The 23,293-nt window shown below is 42.2% G+C and overlaps 1 protein-coding gene across 6 annotated transcripts in view; it reads right to left on the minus strand.

Moving 5' to 3' along the window:
- Window positions 1-753: 753 nt before the first annotated feature.
- NOX4 (NADPH oxidase 4) overlaps window positions 754-23,293 on the minus strand; it is a 176,389-nt gene continuing 153,849 nt past the window's right edge. For 4 of the 6 annotated variants that reach the window (XM_039519638.1, XM_039519639.1, XM_039519643.1 and 1 more), the window contains exons 14-18: window positions 17,237-17,356; window positions 13,046-13,154; window positions 11,081-11,149; window positions 8,842-8,942; window positions 754-1,726 (exon numbers count right to left, since the gene is read on the minus strand). In XM_039519638.1, coding sequence (XP_039375572.1) covers window positions 1,606-1,726; window positions 8,842-8,942; window positions 11,081-11,149; window positions 13,046-13,154; window positions 17,237-17,356 — 520 coding nt within the window. In that variant the 3' untranslated portion in view covers window positions 754-1,605. Of the gene's footprint in view, window positions 1,727-6,353; window positions 6,403-8,841; window positions 8,943-11,080; window positions 11,150-13,045; window positions 13,155-17,236; window positions 17,357-23,293 lie in introns of all 6 variants that reach the window. The other 2 variants (XM_039519641.1, XM_039519640.1) reach the window with 2 other exon arrangements.

A 23,293-nucleotide genomic window follows, 5' to 3' on the forward strand; every position in this document is an offset into this window, starting at 1 on the left:
CAAAGTGCTAACATATGGGAGAGCCACAGTTATGAGTGGTGCTGAGAGCTCCTGCTTCAGTGTATGCCACAAGCATTCTAGAGGTGATGCTCCTGAGGTCTGGGTGAAGATTAAGGGCCAGATCCACTCAAAATCAATGATATTCTATTAAAATCAATGGAGCTATACTGATCCCGATTGTGTATGTCTTTAGTTCCCTGTTATCCTCAGAGCAGAACTTGACCATGAGGAAACAGAACTGGGGGATTAAAGAAGAAATAAAGGAGGTCATGGCAATGGGATAGGGGAAATGTTGCTCCTCAGAATCACTGGGTTCTGATTTCCCCCACTTATTATGTACAGATTGGGAAATGGATGGTAGGAGAGGGAGCTCGTGTTCTGACACTCTGGGAAAAGAAAAACAACAACATTCTGGAGACTGGGCAAGGCTTCCATCAGCACACACGAAGCAAAGGGTCACAGCAATTAAGGCTAATTCCTACCATGTTATAAATGGTGATGCAAATGACACGTGCCCTCAGTTATATTGGTGTAATTCAGCATCAATCCATTGTAGTCAGTTGAGAGGCTGAAATCAATTTGAGTCACTCTGGAGTACGTGAGTTGTAAACTCATCAGCAGAGGCACCTAAAAAGTGCAGCTTGAACGTGTGTGTGTGTGTGTGTGTGTGTGTGTGTGTGTGTGTGTGTGTGTGTGTGTGTGTGTGTGTGTGTGTGTGTGTGTGTGTGACTTCCATGGTGACTTGGGGGTATAGCAGAAATACCCTGTCTTGCCTTCTCCTGCTAGTTGTTTTTCCTGATCCAACTCCTTCTAAGTGCATAAATCATATGCTTTTTGCAAACTCACTCAGTATCAAACTGATAGAAGTTACACTAGTACCCCTATAGGCCGATTTACACCCCACCTGTCATTTACATCACCATTGGATTTGGCCCAGAGATTTCATAGGGTTGCACTCACTTTCCCATAGTCTGGGGTGAGCCCTCAATATATATCCCTACCAGACAGCTATCCAGTATGGAGGCAGGCTCAGGAGAATAAACGTTCATATTTTACATACAGAATCCCACTCTGCAATATTTAAATCATCTGATATTTTTGCCTGGAGTTTCTCCATTTCAAAGCCGTTTCATTTGTGTGCCAGTAAAGAGCACCATTGATCTTGCAGAGCACTTTTAATTCTGATCAATCTGGTATTCATTTAACCAATCTCAATTTCAGAGAACTGAGTTTAGCAAGCTGACGTGGAGAAATTTCAGATGTTCCATGGATTGTTCCATGGAACAATCAACCATAAAACAACAATCAACCATAAAAGCAACTGTGTGTTTCCGTTTTTTAAATTAATTTACACACTGCTAAATGAATCATCCCCACCATCATAACAAATCTTCTCTGAGCCCTTTTGGCTTTGAGCACAAACACTTGATGTGACTTGGTACTCTGTTGTGTCCTCCTTATTTCAGAATTTTAAATAATCATAAATAAGAAAACCTGCTAGTCTTTGGTACATTGTATCTGCTTAGTACAAAGCTCTGACTCTTAAGTCTTACAAAAAATAATTGCACTTCTTTCTTCCATAGAGTCCTGTTAGTCCCAAGACTTTCAGCTGAAGGATTCTTTATTGTATTCAAACCTTGTCCCATAGGAGTTGCTGCTGTTGCTCAATTTGTGGAGTACCTTGGAGATTTCATTTGGTCCACAACAGAAAACGCCAACAGTTTTCCTATCAAGAATGAAAAGTGAGTCACCACATGCCAGATAAATTGTGAATTGTGTCTAAAGGCACACAGAGCTGGATTCTAATCTCACATGCACAGAATTACACTAGTGTCATATATTTTAAGGCCAGAAAGGACCATTAGTTCATTTAATCTGACCTCTTGAATATCAGTAGCCATAGAATTTCACCCATTTATCCCTGTATTGAGTGCAATAACTTGTGTTTGATCAAAGCACATTTTCCAGAAAGGAATCCCATCTTGATTTGAAGACATCCAAAGATCAAGAATCCACCACTCCCATTGGTCAATCACCCTCACTATTACAAATTTGTGTCACTGCAATGACTTCATTAGTGTAACTTCTCATTTATACCACCGTGAGATCACAATCAAGTCTATGATGATTCAATACGCTAATTAAAGGGAAGCCCTACCAGATCATGCATTATTTCTAGCAGAAGCAGAATGCCTCTGTTGCTACAATGTTCTTGATTGAAACATTCAGATTGAAATTCTGCCCTCCTGCTATGCATGTCAAAGTCTTGTGAAGACCCAAAGACAGGATATGACCCTTAATCTGTGACCAAAATCATGAGCCTAGATTCACTGATATACTTTGGTGACAAAAGGCTGTTATAAATTAGCTTACTGGCTTGTCTTCAATTAATGCCAGTTAAACTGGGTTTATGGCAACTTTGCATCACTGGAACAGCACAGTCAATGTACTGCTGAATATGCTCCAGATTCGATCTCAAACTGAAGACTACATTGCACATGCACAAAGGGACAGAGTAAAGGAAGCACATGCAACCTTATTTGTGACATTTCCTCACTTTTGAGTGCTCACCCATGGAACCTTAATGTTCTTTTAATGTAGGGTTTTGTGTGCTTTTTTAGTAATTTAAGTCAGTGGTATTTGATCTGTGGTTACTCATCACTGCTGAAAATCCAATCCTATGTGATTTAGTTCCTAGGCACAGTTCGGAGGAAAAAAGAGGGAATATGAGTATAACTAAAATGGGACTATGAACCCAGCATGTCCAAAGTCATGCAAGTTATTAAGGCACTTAAATATGGATGTGGGTGCCCAATATTAGGCACTTAAGTTAGAAAATGTACATTTTCTACCAAATTTGACTTTTCACTTTTTAGACTAGTATTCTATAAAGGTAAATTAACTAGGCCTTATTATTACAAACATTATTAATTATTATTATTATAAAATTACTATTATAAAATTGTAAGGAACAGGTTAAAGAATATTTAGATAAGTCAGCAGGCCCTGGTGAAATTCATCCTAGGGAATTTAAGGAACTAGCTGAAGCAATCTCGGAACAGTCAGCCATTATCTTTGAGAACTCATGGAGGACGGGTGAAGTCCAAGAAGACTGGAGAAGGGAAAACATAGTACATATCTTTAAAAAGGGGAACAGAGGATGTGGAGAATTATAGACCAGTCAGCCTAGCTTTGATACTTGGAAAGATACTGCAACAAATTAATAAACTATCAACTTGTAAGCACCTGGAGGATAATAGGGTTATAGGAAATATCCAGCATGGATCTGTCAAGAACAAAGCATGCCAAACCAACCTAATTTCCTTCTTTGATAGGGCTACTGGCCAGGTGGAAAAGAGGAAGCAGTAGCTATGGTTTATCTTAATTTTAATAAGGCTTTTGACACAGTCCCACATGATATTCTCTTAAGCAAATTAGAGCAATATAGTCTATATGAAATTACTATAAAGGGGTGCACCACTGGTCGAAAAACCTACTCAAAGAGGAATTATCAGTGATTTGCTGTCTAACTGGGAGGGCATATCTAGTGGGATCCTGCAGAGGAGGTCAGTCCTGAGTCCAGTACTATTTAATATTTTCATTAATGTCTGGGACAATAGAGAACAGAGTATGCTTATAAAATTTGCAGATGACACCTAGCTGGGAGGATAGCAAGCACTTTGGAGGACAGGAATAGAATTCCAAATGACCTTGACAAATTGGAGAATTTGTCTGAATTCAACAATGCAAAGTACTTCACATAGCAAGGAAAAATCAATGCACAAATGGAAAACGACTGGCTAGGTGGTAGTACTGTTGAAAAGGATCTGGGGGTTATAGCCAGGGCTTTGGAGCGGAGCCCGGAGCTGGAGCGCGGACCAGTAGGTTTTATGCCCAGAGCTGGAGTGGAGCAATTAAAAAATTTGATTGCTCCAAATCCCTGGTTATAGCAGCTCAGAAATTGAATATAAGTCAACAACTTGATGCAGCCACGAAAAAGGTTAATATAATTCTGGGGTGTATTAATAGGAGTGTTATATGTCAGACACAGTAGGTAACTGTCCCACTCTACTCAGCACTGGCGAGGCCTCAGTTGGAGTTGGAGTTCTGCATCCAATTCTGAGCACCACTCTTTAGGAAATATGTAGACAAAGTGGAGAGAGTCCAGAGGAGAGCACCAAAAATGATAAAAGGTTTAGAAAACCTGACCTACAAGGAAAAGTTAAAAGAACTGGGCATGTTTAGTCTTGAGAAAAGAAGACTGAGGGGGGACCTGATAAGTCTTCAAATATGTTAAGGGCTCTTCTAAAGAGGAGGGTAGTAAATTGTTCTCCGTGTCCATTGAAGGTAGAACAATTAGTAATGGGCTTAATCTGCAGCAAGGGAGATTTAGGTTAGCCACTAGGGAAAACTTTCTAACTATAAGGGTAGTTACATTCTGGAATAGGTTTCCAAGGGAGGTTGTGGCATCTCCATCATGGGAGGCTTTTAAGAACAAGTCTGACAAACATCTGTCAGGGGTGGTCTAGGTTTACTTGGTCCTGTCTCAGCGCAGGGGGCTGGACTAGATGACTTCTCAGGGTCCCTTCCAGCCTTACATTTGTATCATTCTTGATTACTTAAAATGACAAAGAAAAAGCTGAAATGAGCATTTATCAAATTTTAAGAAGCACATGCAGAGATGTGGGTTCTTATTAGACGTTCATTACTGAAAATCTAGAATGTACAGTTACACCCATTACCATTTATCCACAATACTAGTGCACACCATAGCAGCTCCAAGGAACCATTCGGACAGATGATGTGAATATTAACAGTAATCCGTGTTCTATGTTAGGAATTCATTATTCAAAAGGCACACAATTGTTAATGTAGTTGGATCAAATCCAGATCCCAGAGTCCGTACTCAATTCTTATGCAGCATAAACTCCCACTGCAGTCAATGGCAGTTTTGTTCTAGGAGTCTCAGATTCAGCATCCAAAAACTGAGGCACCCAAAATCAGTGGCCACTTTTGATAATTAAGGCACATGTATATAGCAGAGAATGACAGTGACAGCTTGCTGGTATATATAATCTATTTTAGTGTGAAGTTAAGTTCACATCACAGTTAACTGCATTGTCCTCCAAACTGCACTGAAGGAAGTCTGCGCTGCTAGACAGAAAAAAAGTACAGTCTCAGGATATTGACAAACTTACGGAAATATGTGCCTTTGAAAGAAGAAAATGTATCACAGAAAAAAAGTCTCTGGCCCACACTTTCAAACTTAGGTATCTAAAGTTAGCTAGTTAAATCCATAATTAGGCAACCTGAATAACAGATGGCCACTGACTTTCTGCAACGAAGGGAAGCGAACACTAGCATTGCAAAACGCAGGAAATGTCACCCAAAAAGCTGCATGTGCAACCAAAACGATGGCCTTGTGCAGGTGCATTATAATACCATTTTTAATTATATGATCACACACGATTTACAATCTTTCCATACACATTCAGCACCCTCCCATCCCCGCACTGTTGTGTATTTACACTGAATTCCATTGTCATAGTGGTCCAGTGTTGCATTACTGACAAGGGGAGAAAAATAAGTGGCCTGATTTTCAGATGCATTGAGCAAATGATTGACCGCTGTCTTCAACGGGCTCTGTTGGTGACAAACACTTTTGAAAACCAGATAGTATGTGCTTTTGTGGAGGAGAAGGGCAAGTAAGCCATGAATCTGAATTTTTATCTTATTGTGTATTTAATTCAAAGCCTTAATGTTATTAAACATTTGTATCCATTAGTTTAATCAAGTACAGAGAGTTGTTGAGTAAAACTAATATATCATCTCTCACTCTAGGTACTTACATAACCGTAATCACCACAGTATCTCAGCCCCTCACAATCACTAACAGATTTTTATCCTGACAGCACTTCCATGAGTAGGGCACATTTTACAACAGGAAACTGAGTCAAAGAAAGGTAAAGTGACATGCCCAAGGTCACACCGGAAGTCTGTGGCTGAGCCAGAAATTAAATCCAGGGCTCTTAAGTCCCAGTCAAGTCAATGCCCTATCCACCTGACCACCCTTAACAGTAATACTTAGCACTGCTATAGCACTTTATATTTTCAAAGTGTTGTGCAAATACTAATTCATCAATCCATACAACACCCCTGTGAGGCAAGTAGGCGGGTAAGCATTATTATTCCCATTTTACACGTGGAGTAATTGAAGGAGAGGTGAGGTGACTGGCAATATAATAAGAACCAGAGCTAGGACTTGGGATTTTCTGATTCCAAACCATGCGTTACATTCCTTATAGATGATTCTCTTTTATAGCATGGAGAAAATGTGCCTTATCTTTACATACCTTCTTTCCCCACATGTTTTAATTTCTTCTGTTTAGCTCATTCTCAGCTCTATGGAAGAAGCATATTGCCATTTGGACCCAGCAAAATTTAAAAGCTATGATAATATCTCAGAAGTATATAGCACATTTTTATCCTGAAGGTAAATGAACCACAAAAAAGGGCACCACCCTTTCCCCAAATAGATCGCACGAAAATCCTGAAAACTGGCTGCATAACGTACACACCAAACTGTCCCAATGCAAATACTGTAGATGTGGTATAAACTATCAACAGTAGATGGTGCACTTTTGCTCCTCTTAGTTGAGCTGAAAGAATATGAACCTGATGCTGGATTGAATTAATCTGTTAACTGTGCAGAGAACTATTACATTCTAGCAGACCTCAGACACTTAGACATGAGCTTTCCCTGTCTGGGAGTCAAGCAACCAAAACCAATGGTATGGCTGAACTGATGAGAGCATCCCTAGTTGCATGTTTGTTTATGTTGGGCTTTTAGTAACCATAGCCATAGAATCATAGGAGAGGAAGGGAGCTTAAGAGGTCATCTAGTCCAGTCCCCTGCACTTAGACAGGACTGTGTTATCTCTAGATCATCCCTGCCTGCGGTTTGTCTCACCTGTTCTTTTTTTTAGTAGAAATGTAAAATAAAAACTGGGAAATACTTTGGATGTCACCAAATAAAAGACTGAAAACCAACCACGTGTGTGTCTGCAAACACGTCCGGAATCCTGAATGCCGATGCTAGACTTGTTTGGCTAAAAGAGGAACTGTTTGTCTTGCCCTTATTTAGTGGTATGCATATTGCACCAGGGCCATTCGGAGGGAGTTACTGACAAATGGGAAGAAGTAGGAGAAGCAGCAAAAAAGGGTCAGGGAGCTGAAAAACTGAATTATGGTGAAAGGTTAAAGTCCCGATCTTGCACCTGGTAAGTTCTAAGTTAATGGGACTCCTTACCTGCACCGCGCACCTAACTCAAGTGTCTGCAGGATGGTGACCTTACAGAGCTAGTCTACAGACCTTAGCAAGGGGGTGATATGGGCTGAGGAAGGACATAATAAGATCTACAAATAATGTAAATGGTGTACACAGTCAAGGATGCAGAAGCATTACTGAGGTAGTACAAGACATGTTGCTTAGAAATCAAGGTGATCGGCATCTTACAGATACAAAGATGTATGGGAAAGTGGTGCTCGAGGATCTAACCAGGGGTGATGAGATGAAATGTAGAAAGGAAAAATGAAAAACATCTTGAAAGTGATGTGCATTCTGGTGTGCAAGAGTCTCCCAAGAGAAATGATGGAAACTCCCATTATTTTGATCTTTTAAAAATAGAATGGACAAAAGATTAAGAAAGAAATAAGAATGACACTTACAGGGTTAACATTCCCCAAACTATGCAGGAGGCTGATTACAGGACCAACCTAGCAGCAGATCCACCTCTCACACCCTCCCCCGTCTCCTTTGCCATCCCCTATCTCTCACCACCATAAAGAGCAGGACTGCCCAGAGCTAAGCCTCTGCAGAGCTGTTTTCCATGTTGCACAGGAAGTACACACCTCTACCTAGGCCCCAGTTCCTGCCTTCCCTCCTGCACATCACTGAGGGGCAGTACATATAGATTGGTTTGCATTACAGTAACTCCCTAACAGGGAGCATGGGTCCATTGTGCTAGGCACTTTATGCTACTTCGGGGGAATAGCAAGATTGGTACCACAGTGTACAGATTAGATTTTAGGTCCTGACCCGGAGAGATATCACACACCAAGCACTCACACTGAGACCAATAAGATTTGCTGGGGCCCAATTCTTCTCAGGATCTAATTCTCAGTAACCACAGCATCAACGAGGCTGGTTTAACAACTGGGTTAAATTAAATCCAGAAGAGGTGACGCAATAATTTGGTGTGTGTCTCATTTATTCTACATATGCCTTGTCTAGACTGTAAGCTCTGCCTCGTACAGTACTGATTACAGAGTCAGCTCTTAAACAATAAATAGCACTGGTACCCCCCAAAGAAAATGCATCTTCTGAACAAAGACATAACACTGTAGAATACAGCCAGAGTTTTACTGTTGCATTTCTATTATTCAAACTGTAAATTGTAAAAGTAACTGCAGAAAGCACCAATTATATCTTTCAGTATAAAACTGGCATATGTTGCAAGCCAGATACTGATTATAGCAAAGGATTAAAACATGTACAATCTCTGTGTAGTAACAGAGAAATATGATTTTTATTGCCTGGGCCACTGAACGGTTTTGTTGCAGGAGAAGATGAACTGCTCTGATAGCTCAAACTGAAAGATTTTTTTTTTATACAGTCCATCTTTCAGCTGCAACACATTCGATAATATCAACATCAGTAGCTTGAATGTTACATGATAAGATAAACCCCAAAGTCATTTCCATGCAAATATAGCTGTTTATTAAACATACACAATCCCCATCCCTCAAACTGTGGCAAAACCCATTAAGATTGGTACTTACTGTCTGTTACACTTGGCTATTTCATCAAAAAGGAGTTTCCAACGAGGTCGTCCAATCAAAAGCCTTGAGTTCAGGACCTGATATTTTTCATCAATTATTTTCTGTGAGAAACAATACATTCAGTTGCTGTGTGCTTTGTAACTTGTTACACATCACTCAGAGCTTGCATACTGGTCTGGTAGATGCCCTGGCTGACTTACCAAATAGCTGAAATGTAAAAAACCTGTGTGACAAACTGCAGCCATTTCTATGTATCAATACCTCGGCTCCTTGCCTTTTGAAGAGTCATCTTCAGGGTTGTGTGCTGTTTCTTATATAGCTGCTTATTAGTCTCCACATTATTTTAAAAGCAATTTGTCAATGAATACATAGAGCAATAGTTATATTCTCATTATTCACTCCCTAGTTTGCCTTCACTGCTACCCCTGAAGGGACACTGTCCAAATAGGAAAATCACATTTCTGTCTGAAGTATTTTTACCTACTATTGGTACAAGAAACACCTAAGCTAACCGGGGCTGAAAAAGTGACAACGGAAACGTCTAGAGGATGGTTTACCAGTTGCTTTGAACAGCCTCAGCAGCATCAAGCACCAAAGCTGGGTCCTTGGAGTGAGCACAGGATTCTTCTAGCAATTCTAACTCACTAAAATCCCAGCTGACCTCTCTTTATGAAGCCAAACCTGTTTCCACTGCATTGCATTGCCGTTCCTTGTTTTACTGTCCTAATATAATACAACATGTGGCTAGAGAAGAATTATATCTGATTTTCTGCGTGTACCCCATAATCAAATGATCTAAACCGTCTATTATACTAATACAAAAGTACATTCTAAGCTTGAACCATTTTACATAGTTTTTTTTACCATGGCAGAGAGCATTTTCTGAAAAAAAAAAAAATGGGCTTGATTCTCTGGTGTCCTGCATCTCGGGTCACTCGGGGCAGAGTGAGTAAAACGTGACACTATTCTGGTTTGGTAGCGTGTAACACTCACTTTGATTGGTGTCAACGACAGCACAAGTGCAGGGCAATGGAGACTTGCATCCAGTGCTCCCTTGAACTACCTGGAGTAACCATTCAAATCTGGATTTATGTCAGTGTAACTGAAGACAAAATTTAGCCCTCATTGTATACAGTTCTATACTTGATGCCGCTTTTTCTACCAAACGGCCATAAAAAAAGAAAAGGAGTTCTAATACAAAGTCAGTAGCTACTGGACACATAATTTAAGAGTAAATATTCTAAACTGCATTTCATTGACATTCAGCTTCATCTTGAATGTTTTGACTTGAACCTAGTCATTTCTTACCTGTTAATTAATAATATATTGGATTATCTCCATGCCGGCAGAGACATCCCATCCAGTTATTTGGAACTAGCACTGAATATTTGGAAGACTGTTCAGAATTGTTGCTGGCAGATTATTTAGCTGGAGCCCAGCAGCAAGCCCCATATATTGGGGTACTTCTCATCAGAACTATAAATTTTATCTTGTCTTCATCTGCTATAGAGGAGATCTAGACCTGCAATAGACCTGATTCTTGACTGCCTTTCACCTTGCGTAGTAATTTAAGGCTTGATCTGATGCCAATCAAAGTTAACGGCAAAGCTCACATTAATTTCGAGTGTGAAGAATCGGGCTCTTACATCTGTGCTACATCAGTGCAAAATGGATGTAAAATGCTAACATCCGGGTCACCGCATCCCATGTATAAATGCTACACAAAGTTTCCGCCAACTCTCTTAACTGGCATACTGTGAATAGTTCAGTACATTTTCTGGCTGCATACTTTAAAAAGTCTGGCTTCTTCAAACATTCGAGACAAAAGCAAAACAAAAAGAAATCAATTGGGATTTTTAAAAATAGCCAGTTTCTCACAACGTGTTTGTTTTCAAAAGTTTGGGGCTAGAATTATTCCAGCCTGATCCTCAGCCCAGGAATGATGCAAGTTTCCCACAAAGCCCTGCCAACTGTCTAGTCTGTGGCCTGGCCTGGAAGGACCTCTTTCCTAGTGGAGGGAGATATGGATCTCTGCCCATTGATAATTAACTGAATGCTACTAGACTTCATTCTTCTAGTATTACGGGGCTGGACTTGTGATGCAGTCTTACTGAGAGAATTAGCCCTTATTCTCGGTTTAAACCATCTGCAATCATTCCATTTCATTCTTAACTGGCAGTTTGTGTTGTCCACCACCACCAGATCTAGTTAGGTTTATAAACAGCATTTAGCCACATACCTGTATCCCATCTGTTTGACTGAGGTACAGCTGGATGTTTATGTAGTCTGGGCGGTTTTCCTGCCAAAGCTGGGAGGATCAGAAAAACATCAAGTGAATTAATATGTCTCGTCTTATATAAGAATGCAGTTGCTCTTGTCCAGTACCCTGATTAAGCTTGATCTTCAGAGAAGATGCAGTGGACACGTTAATGAAAATGACAGTTTACATATCTTTCTTTTACCCAGAAGCTTCTTTACATCCCAGGATACGTGAACAAATTCTTCTAAAAAGATTTTAAAATTGTTTTAAAATCCACCTGATCTCTGTTTTGAGAATTGAAGTTGAATCATAGAATATCGGGGTTGGAAGAGACCTCAGGAGGTCATCGAGTCCAACCCTCTGCTCAAAGCAGGACCAACCCCCAGACAATTTTTTCCCCCAGATCCTTAAATGGCCTCAATGATTGAACTCACTACCCTGGGTTTAGCAGGCCAATGCTCAAACCACTGAGCTATCCCAGCTGCCTCTGCCTATCCCTGGGCTGCACCTCTGCAGCCCCAGTACCTTCCCTGGCCTTGGGCAAGGCCTCAGCCTGGGGACTCGCCAGGCAAGAGCTCCCCAGGTCTGCCTGCACTTCCCCAGCACCGCTCTGTACAGGTACCCTGAGCTCCCAGGCAGCTAGGTCCTTCCCACTCCAAGGCTCTAAGTGATCAATGGCTCCATGTCTAGTTGGCAGCCAGTATCAAGCAGAGTGCACCAAGGGTCAGTCCAGGGATGGTTTTGTTCAATATCTTCATTAATGATCTGGAGGATGGCGTGGATTGCACCCTCAGTAAGTTTGCAGATGACACTAAACTGGTAGGAGTGGCAGATACCCTGGAGGGTAGGGATAGGATACAAAGGGACTTAGACAAATTAGAGGATTGGGCCAAAAGAAATCTGATGAGGTTCAACAAGGACAAGTGCAGAGTGAGTAAAATCCTGGCTCCACTGAAGGAAATGGCAAAACTTCCATTGACTTCAGGGGGGTGGCAGGATTTCACTCCTGTTTTGTCCCACATGACACTCTGAACCAGTCCTTCCATGTACATCAATAACAAATTCCATCTGCCATTTTGCTACCCAACCACATAACGTGGTTTGGTCCCTCTGAAATCCCAGCCTTCTCTAGTCATGTTTAATGGAAACACTTTTGTTACTAATCTAAATATTCAAATGTTACCTGGGGTTCTTTCAACCCAAAGCTCTTGGTAACTTTTACTCTGTGCAAGGAGGTGTCAGCAAATAAATCAGGGGAAACACAGCCATCCAACCGATAGATGGCTGGCACAAACAGCACAACGCAAGAGTGCTTTCACTTAAAGCTAAACTTTACTTAGTCTCAAGCACTTACACACGTCCGCAACAAGTTAGTAAAACACCCCCAACCCTTGATAATTACCAAAGCTGAGTGTGGCTTTCGAGTGATACAGCGACAGCCCGTCTGCCGCTGGGGAACATAAGATGCATCCAGAGGGAGAGGCCAGTCCCGAAACGAGTCTCACCTGTCTCAAGCTTTTTCCCCTTATTTATACATTAGTAATTAAAGAAACCTTGTTAAGTAAGCAGTTTCAAGCAAGAGGTTCCTTCTGATCATTGATTAACCAGGTGAGGGTCTTTCCAGAACTTGCAGCCTTGAGACCTCAATAGACATTCCTGGGACATATCCTACTCTTTGAAAACGCATGTATCAGCAATTTTAACTCAATTCTTATCAGGAAGGACGTGGGGTCAAGCTGCCCTTTCGGTGGCACCCTAAATCCCCCTCCTGCCTTGGTCAAGCTGAGACTTGCTTTTAACAGCTCGCTGACTAGGCTGTCTTTAACAATAAGCCATAGTGGTTTCAGGCACTTTACTGGTTTGCCAAAGTCTCCCCGTACACAAACAGATGTGTTAATTGTCAGTATCCCTTTAAAACCAACCCTGTGTTATCATCCCCTTTACCTTGTTATGCAGCATACACAGCAAATCTGCAAACCAGCGAAAGGACTGGATTTCCCTGCACACCCAAATAAAGTAAAGTCTTCTGAGCTTGTAGCATTGCCAGTCATCACTTTAAAATGAAAATGATATGTTTGGGGAATTAATTAGCACTAATTAATACGCTTTATATTCATTGTGCAAATGTTAATTTCCATTTCCATTAAGTGAAGTTAGTTTTCCCCCATCACAGTGAAATGCCCAAATCAGTCTAAAAGGATGGACTTAAATACTGAACCCATAACACAGAACAACATGCTTTACGGATACTGTCTTTACAGCCGACCAGTATATACTGCACACCACCTGCATATATGACTTATGGTAAGACTGTTGGTTCATACATCATAACCAAGACGAAAGTTGTTATCTAAAAGCAAAGCTGCCTCTGCATTTCAAATACATAGTGTGGATTCTTTATTGCAATTATAAGGCAGAGTTCATTCCACAAACTCCGTTCTTCCCAGAGGAGGTGATGCTGATGAATGCAAACCTCACCAAATGTGACTCCAAAGCAAAGTTAGGGCCAAATTCTGCATTCAGGTGCATGCAAGCATCAGATGATTTCAATTATTACTTTATATTTATATTGTGGTAGTGCACAGAGGCCTAAACAAGGTCAGAGCCCCATTGTGCTAGGCAAAGGTATAGTCCCCAAAGATAAACGGATAAAGCACATTCATGGGCAAAGTTTGGCATTTGGTTTAGAAAACATGACACTTGTGCCAGGTTTCCTAATGGAGATGGAGACAAAACATGAATTTAGTAAAAGAGGGATAATCACCATGAACCAGGCTAGAAAATAAACATGAAAAAAAAACTCTACTGCTAAATAGATTTTTTTTAAAAGTCTGCATGATTTTTTCTCAGATCAGCCCTGGCTGGTTTTATGTTATTGTTACTTACCTATAATTTAGCCATTGAGGGGACAAAATCCTTCCCCTTAAAACTATTTACAGATCGTAAAGACCCATTGGAGACCATCACAGCTGCATTCTGGAGTTCCAAAATACAGCAGTATATGTGTGTGTTAGGCCAAATGCCATGTCCGGGGGCAAGGTGTGGGATAATGACATGGCTGCTCCACATCTCCTACTGCACATGACTTACAGTAGCCGCTATGGTCCCATATACCAGCATTAGGGCTACCAACTTTCTAATTGCTGATAACTGGACCGTCCTGCCCTGCCTCTTCCCCTAAGACCTCACCCCTGCCCCATCTCTTCCTCCAGGCCCTGCCCTGGCTCACTCCTTTTGTCCCCCACCCCCAGCTGCTCTCCTCCCTCTCCTTTCCTCACAGCTGGATCCTCTCCAGCTCCCCACTCCCGCCCAAGCTGGGCTCCCTCTGCTCTAGAGCTGCAGCCTGATGCGGAGCCTGCCTGTCTGCCTATGAGATGCCGGTAGGAGGCAGTCCTGGCTGAGCGGGGGCTTGCGCAGTCTGATGACCTGGTGCCTCCTCGCCCTGCCCATGGTAACCAGACTTTTGGTGTCCAGTCTGTACATCTTACCAGACACTGCCAGGTCCCCTTTTCAACTGGACTTTCTGGTTGAAAACCGGGCACCCACTAACCCTAACATCTGGGCCATTTTGCTAACACATCTGTTTAACTGATGGCTACGCCACTGTCCCTTTCCATATGCCTAAACCCTCCACTGCAGGCCTGCAGAGGCACTGTGGAGCAAATACCCCATAGCACACAGGGTGTGGGGGCTCTGACCCCTTGTGTGAACTGTCCATAACCTGCAGAAAGGTGCTGGCTGCCCTGCGCTTCACGCCTTGTGTGTCTGTAGTGGGAGTGCAGCATCCTTAATGTCCTGACACCAGCTGCTGCACGTACAGTGCTGTCCTGCAGACAAACGTTATTTCTCCCTATTTTGCATGTCATTTGTGCTGGGAGAAACCAGAACCAAGGTAATGGTCTGACCATATGGGGTGAGATCACAAATACAGTATTGTATGTGCAGTACGTAAGCAATAAATTCTAGCCATTTACTCCAGCACATCATTCTGAAATGATAAAAGAAAATAAATGTCTCTCAGCATAAATGAACTGAAAGATATACAAGAGGATTCACTGGGGACCACCTTTTATCAATTCAGACTTTTGACTTGGGCAAACACACGCCAGTGGGAATGAGCTAGGTTGAATCAACACGAGATTGATCTGTACTGTTTTGTGGCATGCATCATGCATGCATGTGAAGTGAATGGTATATCAAACATACATGGTTGGGTCTACCTACAGTAAGCTATGACGTGACAAATGTGCAGTATCATTACACAGCTAAAGATGCGTGTACGACATGCCACGTCCACTGATAAGCATGTTAAAGATAAATTACAAGTAGTAATATTCAGTAATTTATAGAGACCTGACCCATGCCAAAAAACTTCTGACTCTCTTTAAAAAAACAAACGATCATGATTTATAATAAATAGGCAACATTTATTAGATACCTGAGTGGAGTATAACCCAGGCTGGGAGACCCCAGCTGCTCAGAAAATATCAAAATAAACATAACCAAACAGAAAACAAAAGACTGCATCCTCGTCCTGAAGGAGACCCCGATATCCTCCACAGCTCCATATCCTTAGCAAAAAGGGCTTTGTCAGCTGACCCCCTCAAGTTTGCACACAACAGTTAACATTTTCACCCCACCAGTCTCAATTTCTATGAAGGAACAAAAAACAACAGGCAGCCTATCCAGTGGACGGGTGCTCTGTATTGCTGATATCCTTACATATTAACAGCAAAACACGTCTTGCTGTTGCTATTGTATAATATTGCAGTGCATGGCAGCAAGGCTGGTTCACTGCAACTCTGAGCTATGGCATGCAGTGTTTGGAAGTGTCCCATTTATCTGATATTGAAAACATTCACTGGACACTAAGCTGCTGTGGCAATGTTTGTACAAGCCTTTCACTGCCTCTAGTAATACGCTGATAGAGGCAGCTGTCTCATTATCTACTGCTGGCCCATAGTTATGATATGTGACGTTTTCGCTCAACACTGTCAGGGATAAATCAATCCTGGAGAAAATGGTCAGGATATCCATCGAGACTCCAGTCTTTTGGAAGAAACGAAAATGCGCTTCAGAAAATGGTACTCCCCGGTCCAAAGAGCACGACCTGAAGAGGCCCCTGCTCTAAGATGAACAATTGACTTTCAGAGATGAAAATTAGTAGGGAACAAGGCACCGGGAGCTGCCACATAAAAGCCTGATTTTCAGAAGCGCCGAGCACCCATGACTCCGACTGAGATTGAGGGGAGCTGAGCAAGCTCAGCATCTCTGAAAATCGGGCTTTGAAAGGTTTTAATTTCACTCCAGCTACCAGCTGATCTCTGAACAAGTGAGTCATGTGTGAATTGTAAAACACTTCATAAGCTAATTTCAACTGTAAGCTCTTTGGGCCAGGGACCGTCTTTGCTCGGTTTGTACCATGTCTAGCACAGTGGAGTATTGGCCCGTGACTGGGGCTACTGGACAGCAGTGTGACACACGTAATAAAGATAATAATGAAGGTATCTCCCATTGTGTAAGAGTGGGATTGGTAGCAGTTTGACAGCCCTGGTGACTCACAGAAAGCCACTGAAAATTCCGTCTTACTGGATTTTAAAATGTTTTAAATTAACAATAAGAAGAATTTTAAAAGAGGCAATTAGGTTAGGATTTTCAAAGGGGCTTAAGAGAGTTAGGTGCCCAAGTCCCATTTAAGTTGGGCATGCCTGACTCCTCTGAGTTTCTGTAAAACACCTAGCTTAAGTGTTCTCGAAAATGATAGTGAAGGAGCTTTGATACTGCTCAAGCTTCCCCACGTGAGGAAAATGCACATCAGTCCTGACTCTCAGCACCCCTGTTATCTCTGTCCCTGACTTTGCTCTAACACAGCTCTGTCTATAAGACCTCTAGGTACCACTGTGCCACCTGCGGTACTGTTTCAGCATTCCACTTTTAGCATTCGTTGGGCATGAACAGCCAGCATGAATGGATTTGGGATTTTCAATGGCAGACCTCAGTCCTCCTCCCTGTTTCTCTCTCCACAGGAGGGCAGTGTTACATGAATAGGTGTTACACACATGCTGGAAGCATTTACAATATGCAACATGGAAGTAACTTGGGGAAAATGGCTTTAAAGAGGTTAGGCTCACATACAGCAGCGTGTTGAGTATTGATGCGAATGGAGTTACTCCAATGCCTCCGGCCACACAGAGGCTAACCTCATAATTCAAGGATTCTTCAGAGGGGCTCCCAAAAGGACCATCTATGTATAGCCTGCAGAAAAAGCAGAAATACTTTTCAACAAACACATTAAAATACAATGCAGTAAAAAGGGTGCAATTAATTTAAAGCCTCTACAGAAACAGTTTAAGTTAAATATTATTTCTGGGACACAGAAGATGAAAGCTTTCCCTGGGAAAGCACGTGTGGTGAAGGCTGTAGAGAGGAACCTAGGTCAAGACTGCAAAAAAAACCTAGGAATACCGAATCTCTAGAGACTCTGCATCATTACATGCGATGGCACATTTCTCAATGATGTGGACAGAGAGGGCCAAACTATGGCTGCCCTATAGTGGAGACAGTAACAACTTTGCTGGTTGTGCTGGGGAAGGCAAGAAGCACTGCCTTGCATTGCCCATTAGGCTAGCAGTCCCAGAGGGGGCCTGCTTCCTGAACATCAGGCATGGCTGAGATGGCTCAACTGCCTACTCTACATTTTCATAAGTGTAGCAAGATCCACTCCCCTGCAGCCTTCCCCTAGTGTCCCATTATACTTCACATGGGCACAATGACTCCAGAAAACATAGGGGTGACCTTGCACATTCTGATCATGCCCAAGAAGAGACATAAATTAGCACAAATGGTACAATAAAAGACTATAAAAGGATGACTGAATGACCAAGAACGGCAACAGGGTGTGACACCTCTAGCATTTCAACTTAAAAAAAAAAATTAAAAAGGGAATTTCAATAGGAAGTCTGCACTCAGGGTAACATTTTCAAAAGTGCCTATGTGATTGGGAGCCTAAGTCCCATTTTCAAAAGTCACTGAAGCACTGAGAAGCTAAGGCCTGGTCTACACTGGGGTGTGTGGGGAGATCTATCGAAGATACGCAACTTCAGCTACGAGAATAGTGTAGCTGAAGTTGACGTATCTTAGATCAAATTAAAATTACTTACTTCACGTCCTCACAGCACACCATGGCTCCCCCATCGACTTTGCTTCTGCCTCTTGCCAAGCCGGAGTTCAGCAGTTGACGGGAGAGTGATCGGGGATCGATTTATCGCATCTACACTACACGCGATAAATCGATCCCCGATAGATAGATGGCTACCGCTGATCCGGCGGGTAGTGTAGACGTACCCTAAGTCTAATTGAAAGTCAATGGAACTTAGGCTCCTAAGCCACTAAATCACTTCTGAAATGGGAATTAGGCATTTTTTTAAATGTTACCTCTAATTCTCTGTGGCAACTTTGAAAATCCCAGCCCAGTCATTAGAAGAATTATAGACAACTCTATAAAATGTGTTGAACAATTTCATATAAATCAAGGTTCTCTTTTTATTAATATTGTAAGGATTGGATGCAGTTTTTGACTCATATTAGAGAAAGCAAACTAACCAGAAGTAGTAAGTATCAGAATAGATGGACTTGCACAAAAAAGAGCTAGGTCTTTGGTACTTCATTGCATTACACTTAGTGTAGCTATTTACACTTGTGCAAAGTAATCTTAAAACAGCACCATTTTGATGGGCTCAGGTATAAGGGAAGGGGAGATTTAAGCCCTTATAGAATAGAATAATAGAATCATAGAATATAGGGTTGGAAAAGACCTCAGGAGGTCATCTAGTCCAATCCCTTGCTCAAAGCAGAATCAACACCCACTAAATCATCTCAACCAGCGCCTTGTGAAACTGGGCCTTAAAAACCTCTAAGGATGGAGATTCCTCCCTAGGTAACGCATTCCAGTGCTTCACCACCCTCCTAGTGAAATAATGTTTCCTGATATCCAAACTAGACCTTCCCCACTGCAACTGGAGACCATTGCTTCTTGTTCTGTCATCCGCCACCACTGAGAACAGCCGAGCTCCATCCTCTTTGGAACCCCCTCTTCAAGTAGTTGAAGGCTGCTATCAAATCTCCCCTCACTCTTCTCATCTGTAGACTAAATAACCCCAGTTCCCTCAGCCTCTCCTTGTAAGTCATGTGACCCAGCCCCCTAATAATTTCCGTTGCCTCCACTGGACTCTCCAATTTGTCCACATCCCTTCTGTAGTAGGGGGACCAAAACTGGATGTAATACTCTAGGTGTGGCCTCACCAGTGCTGAATAGAGGGTAATAATCACTTCCCTCGATCTGCTGGCAATGCTCGTACTAATATAGCCCAATATGCCGTTGGCATTCTTGGCAACAAGGGTACACTGCTGACTCATATCCAGCTTCCCGTCCACTGTAACTCTCAGGTCCTTTTCTGCAGAACTGCTGCTTAGCCAGTCGGTCCCCAGCCTGTAGTGGCGCATGGGATTCTTCCATCCTAAGTGCAGGACTCTGCACTTGTCCTTGTTGAACCTCATCAGATTTCTTTTGGCCCAGTCCTCCAATTTGTCTAGGTCACTCTGGACCATATCCCTACCCTCCAGCGTATCTACCTCTTCCCCCAGCTTAATGTCACTGGTAAACTTGCTGAGGGTGCAATGAATCCCATCATCCAGATCATTAATAAAGATGTTGAACAAAACCAGTCCCAGGACTGACCCCTGGGGCACTCCGCTTGATACCAGCTGCCAGCTAGACATCGAGCCATTGATCACTACCCGTTGAGCTAGACAATCTAGCCAGCTTTCTATCCACCTTATAGTCCATTCATCCATTCCATACTTTTTTAACTCGCTGGCAAGAATACTGTGGGAGACTGTATCAAAAGCTTTGCTAAAGTCAAGAGATATCACATCCACCGCTTTCCCATATCCACAGTGCCAGTTATCTCATCATAGAAGGCAATCAGGTTGGTCAGGCATGACTTGCCCTTGGTGAATCCATGTTGACTGTTCCAGATCACCTTCCTCTCCTCCAAGTGCTTCAAAATAGATTCCTTGAGGACCTGCTCAATGATTTTTCCAGGGACTGAAGTGAGGCTGACTGGTCTGTAGTTCCCCGGGTTCTCTTTCTTCCCTTTTTAAAATATGGGCACTATATTTGCCTTTTTCCAATCATCTGGGACCTCCCCCAATCGCCACGAATTTTCAAAAATAATGGCCAATGGCTCTGCAATCGCATCAGCCAACTCCCTCCGCACCCTCGGATGCATGAGATCTGGACCCAGGGACTTGTGCATGTCCAGCTTTTCTAAATAGTCCTTAACCTGCTCTTTCACCACTGAGGGCTACTCACCTCCTCCCCATATTGTGTTGCCCAGTGCAGCAGTCTGGGAGCTGACCTTGTCTGTGAAGACCAAGGCAAAAAAAAGTATTGAGTATTTCAGCTTTTTCCACATCATCAGTCACTATGGTGCCTCACCCATTCAGTAAAGGTCCCACACTTTCCCTGACCTTCTTCTTGTTGCTAACATACCTGTAGAAACCCTTCTTGTTACCCTTCACATCCCTTGCTAGCTGCAACTCCAATTGTGCTTTGGCCTTCCTGATTACACCCCGGCATGCTCTAGCAATATTTTTATACTCCTCCCTAGTCATCTGTCCAAATTTCCACTTCTTGTAAGCTTCCTTTTTGAGTTTAAGCTCACCGAAGATTTCACTGTTAAGCCAAGCTGGTTGCCTGCCATATTTGCTATTCTTTCTGCACATCGGGATGGTTTGTTCCTGCACTCTCAATAAGGCTTCTTTAAAATAGAGCCAGCTCTCCTGGACTCCTTGCCCCCTCATATTAGCCTCCCGGGGATCCTGCCCATCAGTTCCCTAATGGAGTTTAAGTCTACTTTTCTGAAGTCTAGGGTCCATATTTTGCTATTCTCCTTTCTTCCTTTTGTCAGGATCCTGAACTCAACCATCTCATGGTCACTGGTGCCTAGGTTGCCACCCATTTCTACTTCCCCTACCAATTCTTCCCTGTTTATGAGAAGCAGGTCAGTGCCTCCAGCACTTATACCAGGAAGTTGTTCCCAACACTCTCCAAAAACTTTCTGGATTGTCCGTGCTTTGCTGTATTGCTCTCCCAGCAGATGGCAGGGTGATTGAAGTCCCCTATTAGAACCAGGGCCTGCAATCTGGAAACTTCTGTTACTTGTCCGAAGAAAGCCTCGTCTACCTTATCTGTCTGATCCAGTGGTCTATAGCACACACCCACCACAACATCACCCGGCCTTGTTCCTCTCACATCTAAACTTAACCCAAAGACTCTCAACAGGCTTTTCTCCAGTTCCAAACTGGAGCTCTGAGAAATCATACCGCTCTCTTACATACAATGCAACTCCTCCACCTTTCCTCCCGTACCTGTTCTTCCTGAACAGTTTATACCCATCCACAACAGTGCTCCAGTCATGTGAACTGCCCCACCAAGTTTCTGTTATTCCAATCACATCATAGTTCCTTGATTGTGCCAGGACTTCCAATTCTTCCTGCTTATTTCCCAGGCTTCTTGCTTTCGTGTACATGCACCTAAGATAACTAGCCAATTGCCCTACTTTCTCAGTATGAATCAGGAGGCTTCCCAGTCTTGTACCCTCCTCCTTGCATTTCCTTTCGGAATCCCACTCCCCCACCTACCTCTGGGCTTAGGTCACCATCCCCCGACGAACCTAGTTAAAAGCCCTCCTCACTAGGTTAGCAAGCCTGCCTGTGAAGATGCTCTTCCCTCTCTTCGTTAGGTGGATCCCATCTCTTCCTAGCAATATAGTCCCAGAATATCCCACATAGGCAGTGTCTGTGTGTTCGGCTAAATATATTATTCATATGGCAATTATTTAGGAAAACAAGTTACCTTATTTGTCCCAGAACAAACATTCTATCCCAAATTGGTCAGACTTTATACTGAGGTCCCATTTAAAATAGTTTATAAAGTGTTAGTAGATAATTCCTAGCTATTTTAATAAATGGCTAATCAATTGTTATAGTTATTAAATCCCCAAAGTCAACAGGTAGCTTATAACCATGGGCTGTAAACATCTATAACATCTTCTAGTGAAGTGCATATGACCCCTTCTATGAATATCTCTGATATGCTTATAGCAGCTATTCATCATTTATTAATCATTTAGAAACCATTTGTGAATGGAACCTTAATATAAAAAGTGACTGTGTAAACTACTATTTTGATTTAATTATTTTTAGTGCGCATGAAATGAAATCAACATATTGTTTAATTTCATCATTTCCAGTAAAGTTATACAATTTCTCTTCCTCCTCCAGAATTCACCATTTATAATGTTTAGTGTTTCACTTACCATCATATATGCCTCTCATTATACCTCCATAATTGCTTTTGCCATTTCACAAAACAAAGGTGCAACAATATCAGAAGTACTGCCAACCTCCTCTCTTTACCTGGTTGAATCTCCTCAAATTAGCAACTGATCCTTCTATAAAATAGCTAGATTTCTTTTTTAAAAAGTCTTCTACATTATTGATCCTATTAATGACTTCATAAATATCTGTATGAAATCCCAGTGCTAATCAATACCGGGTCCCCAGACAGCACAGTGATGAGCATGGCACAAAAACAGACTAGGTAGAAATATTGACAGATAACTTCATTTCCAGGCTGGGAAAGAAATTTAGCAGGATATGTGCATGCATCTTCTAAAAATAGGACTTTGTTTCTATTTTCATAAAATATGTTATAACATTTTTCTCTAGTTACTTAATAAATGTACCAAATTGATATATAAACTATATAAATGGGTAATTTCACTCATTACTGAACCGATGACACTTCTTGAGTAGAATACAGCAAGTTGCTTAACAGACCACTGCAACACTGCACAGCCATTTAATAGAGATGGTAAAGAAGCATCTGTTACCTAAATGAAATAGGAGTGGGAATGGAGATAGCCACATTGTAATTAATCAAACTGGGATTTGGAACAGAGAACTTTAAAGTATACCTAGACTGCAATGTAAGCCCAGGGTTAGTAGAACTCAAATGAGAAGATCCTGGATTTGTTAACCTAGGGCTTGAACATCTACCCTCATTTGTAACCCCAGGCTAGGAATTGTTGAACCCTGGGTCCCAACCTGGGGCTCCAGCCTCTACGT

The sequence above is a fragment of the Mauremys reevesii genome, linkage group 1 (assembly GCF_016161935.1).
Source record: "Mauremys reevesii isolate NIE-2019 linkage group 1, ASM1616193v1, whole genome shotgun sequence".
NCBI lineage: Eukaryota > Metazoa > Chordata > Testudines > Geoemydidae > Mauremys > Mauremys reevesii.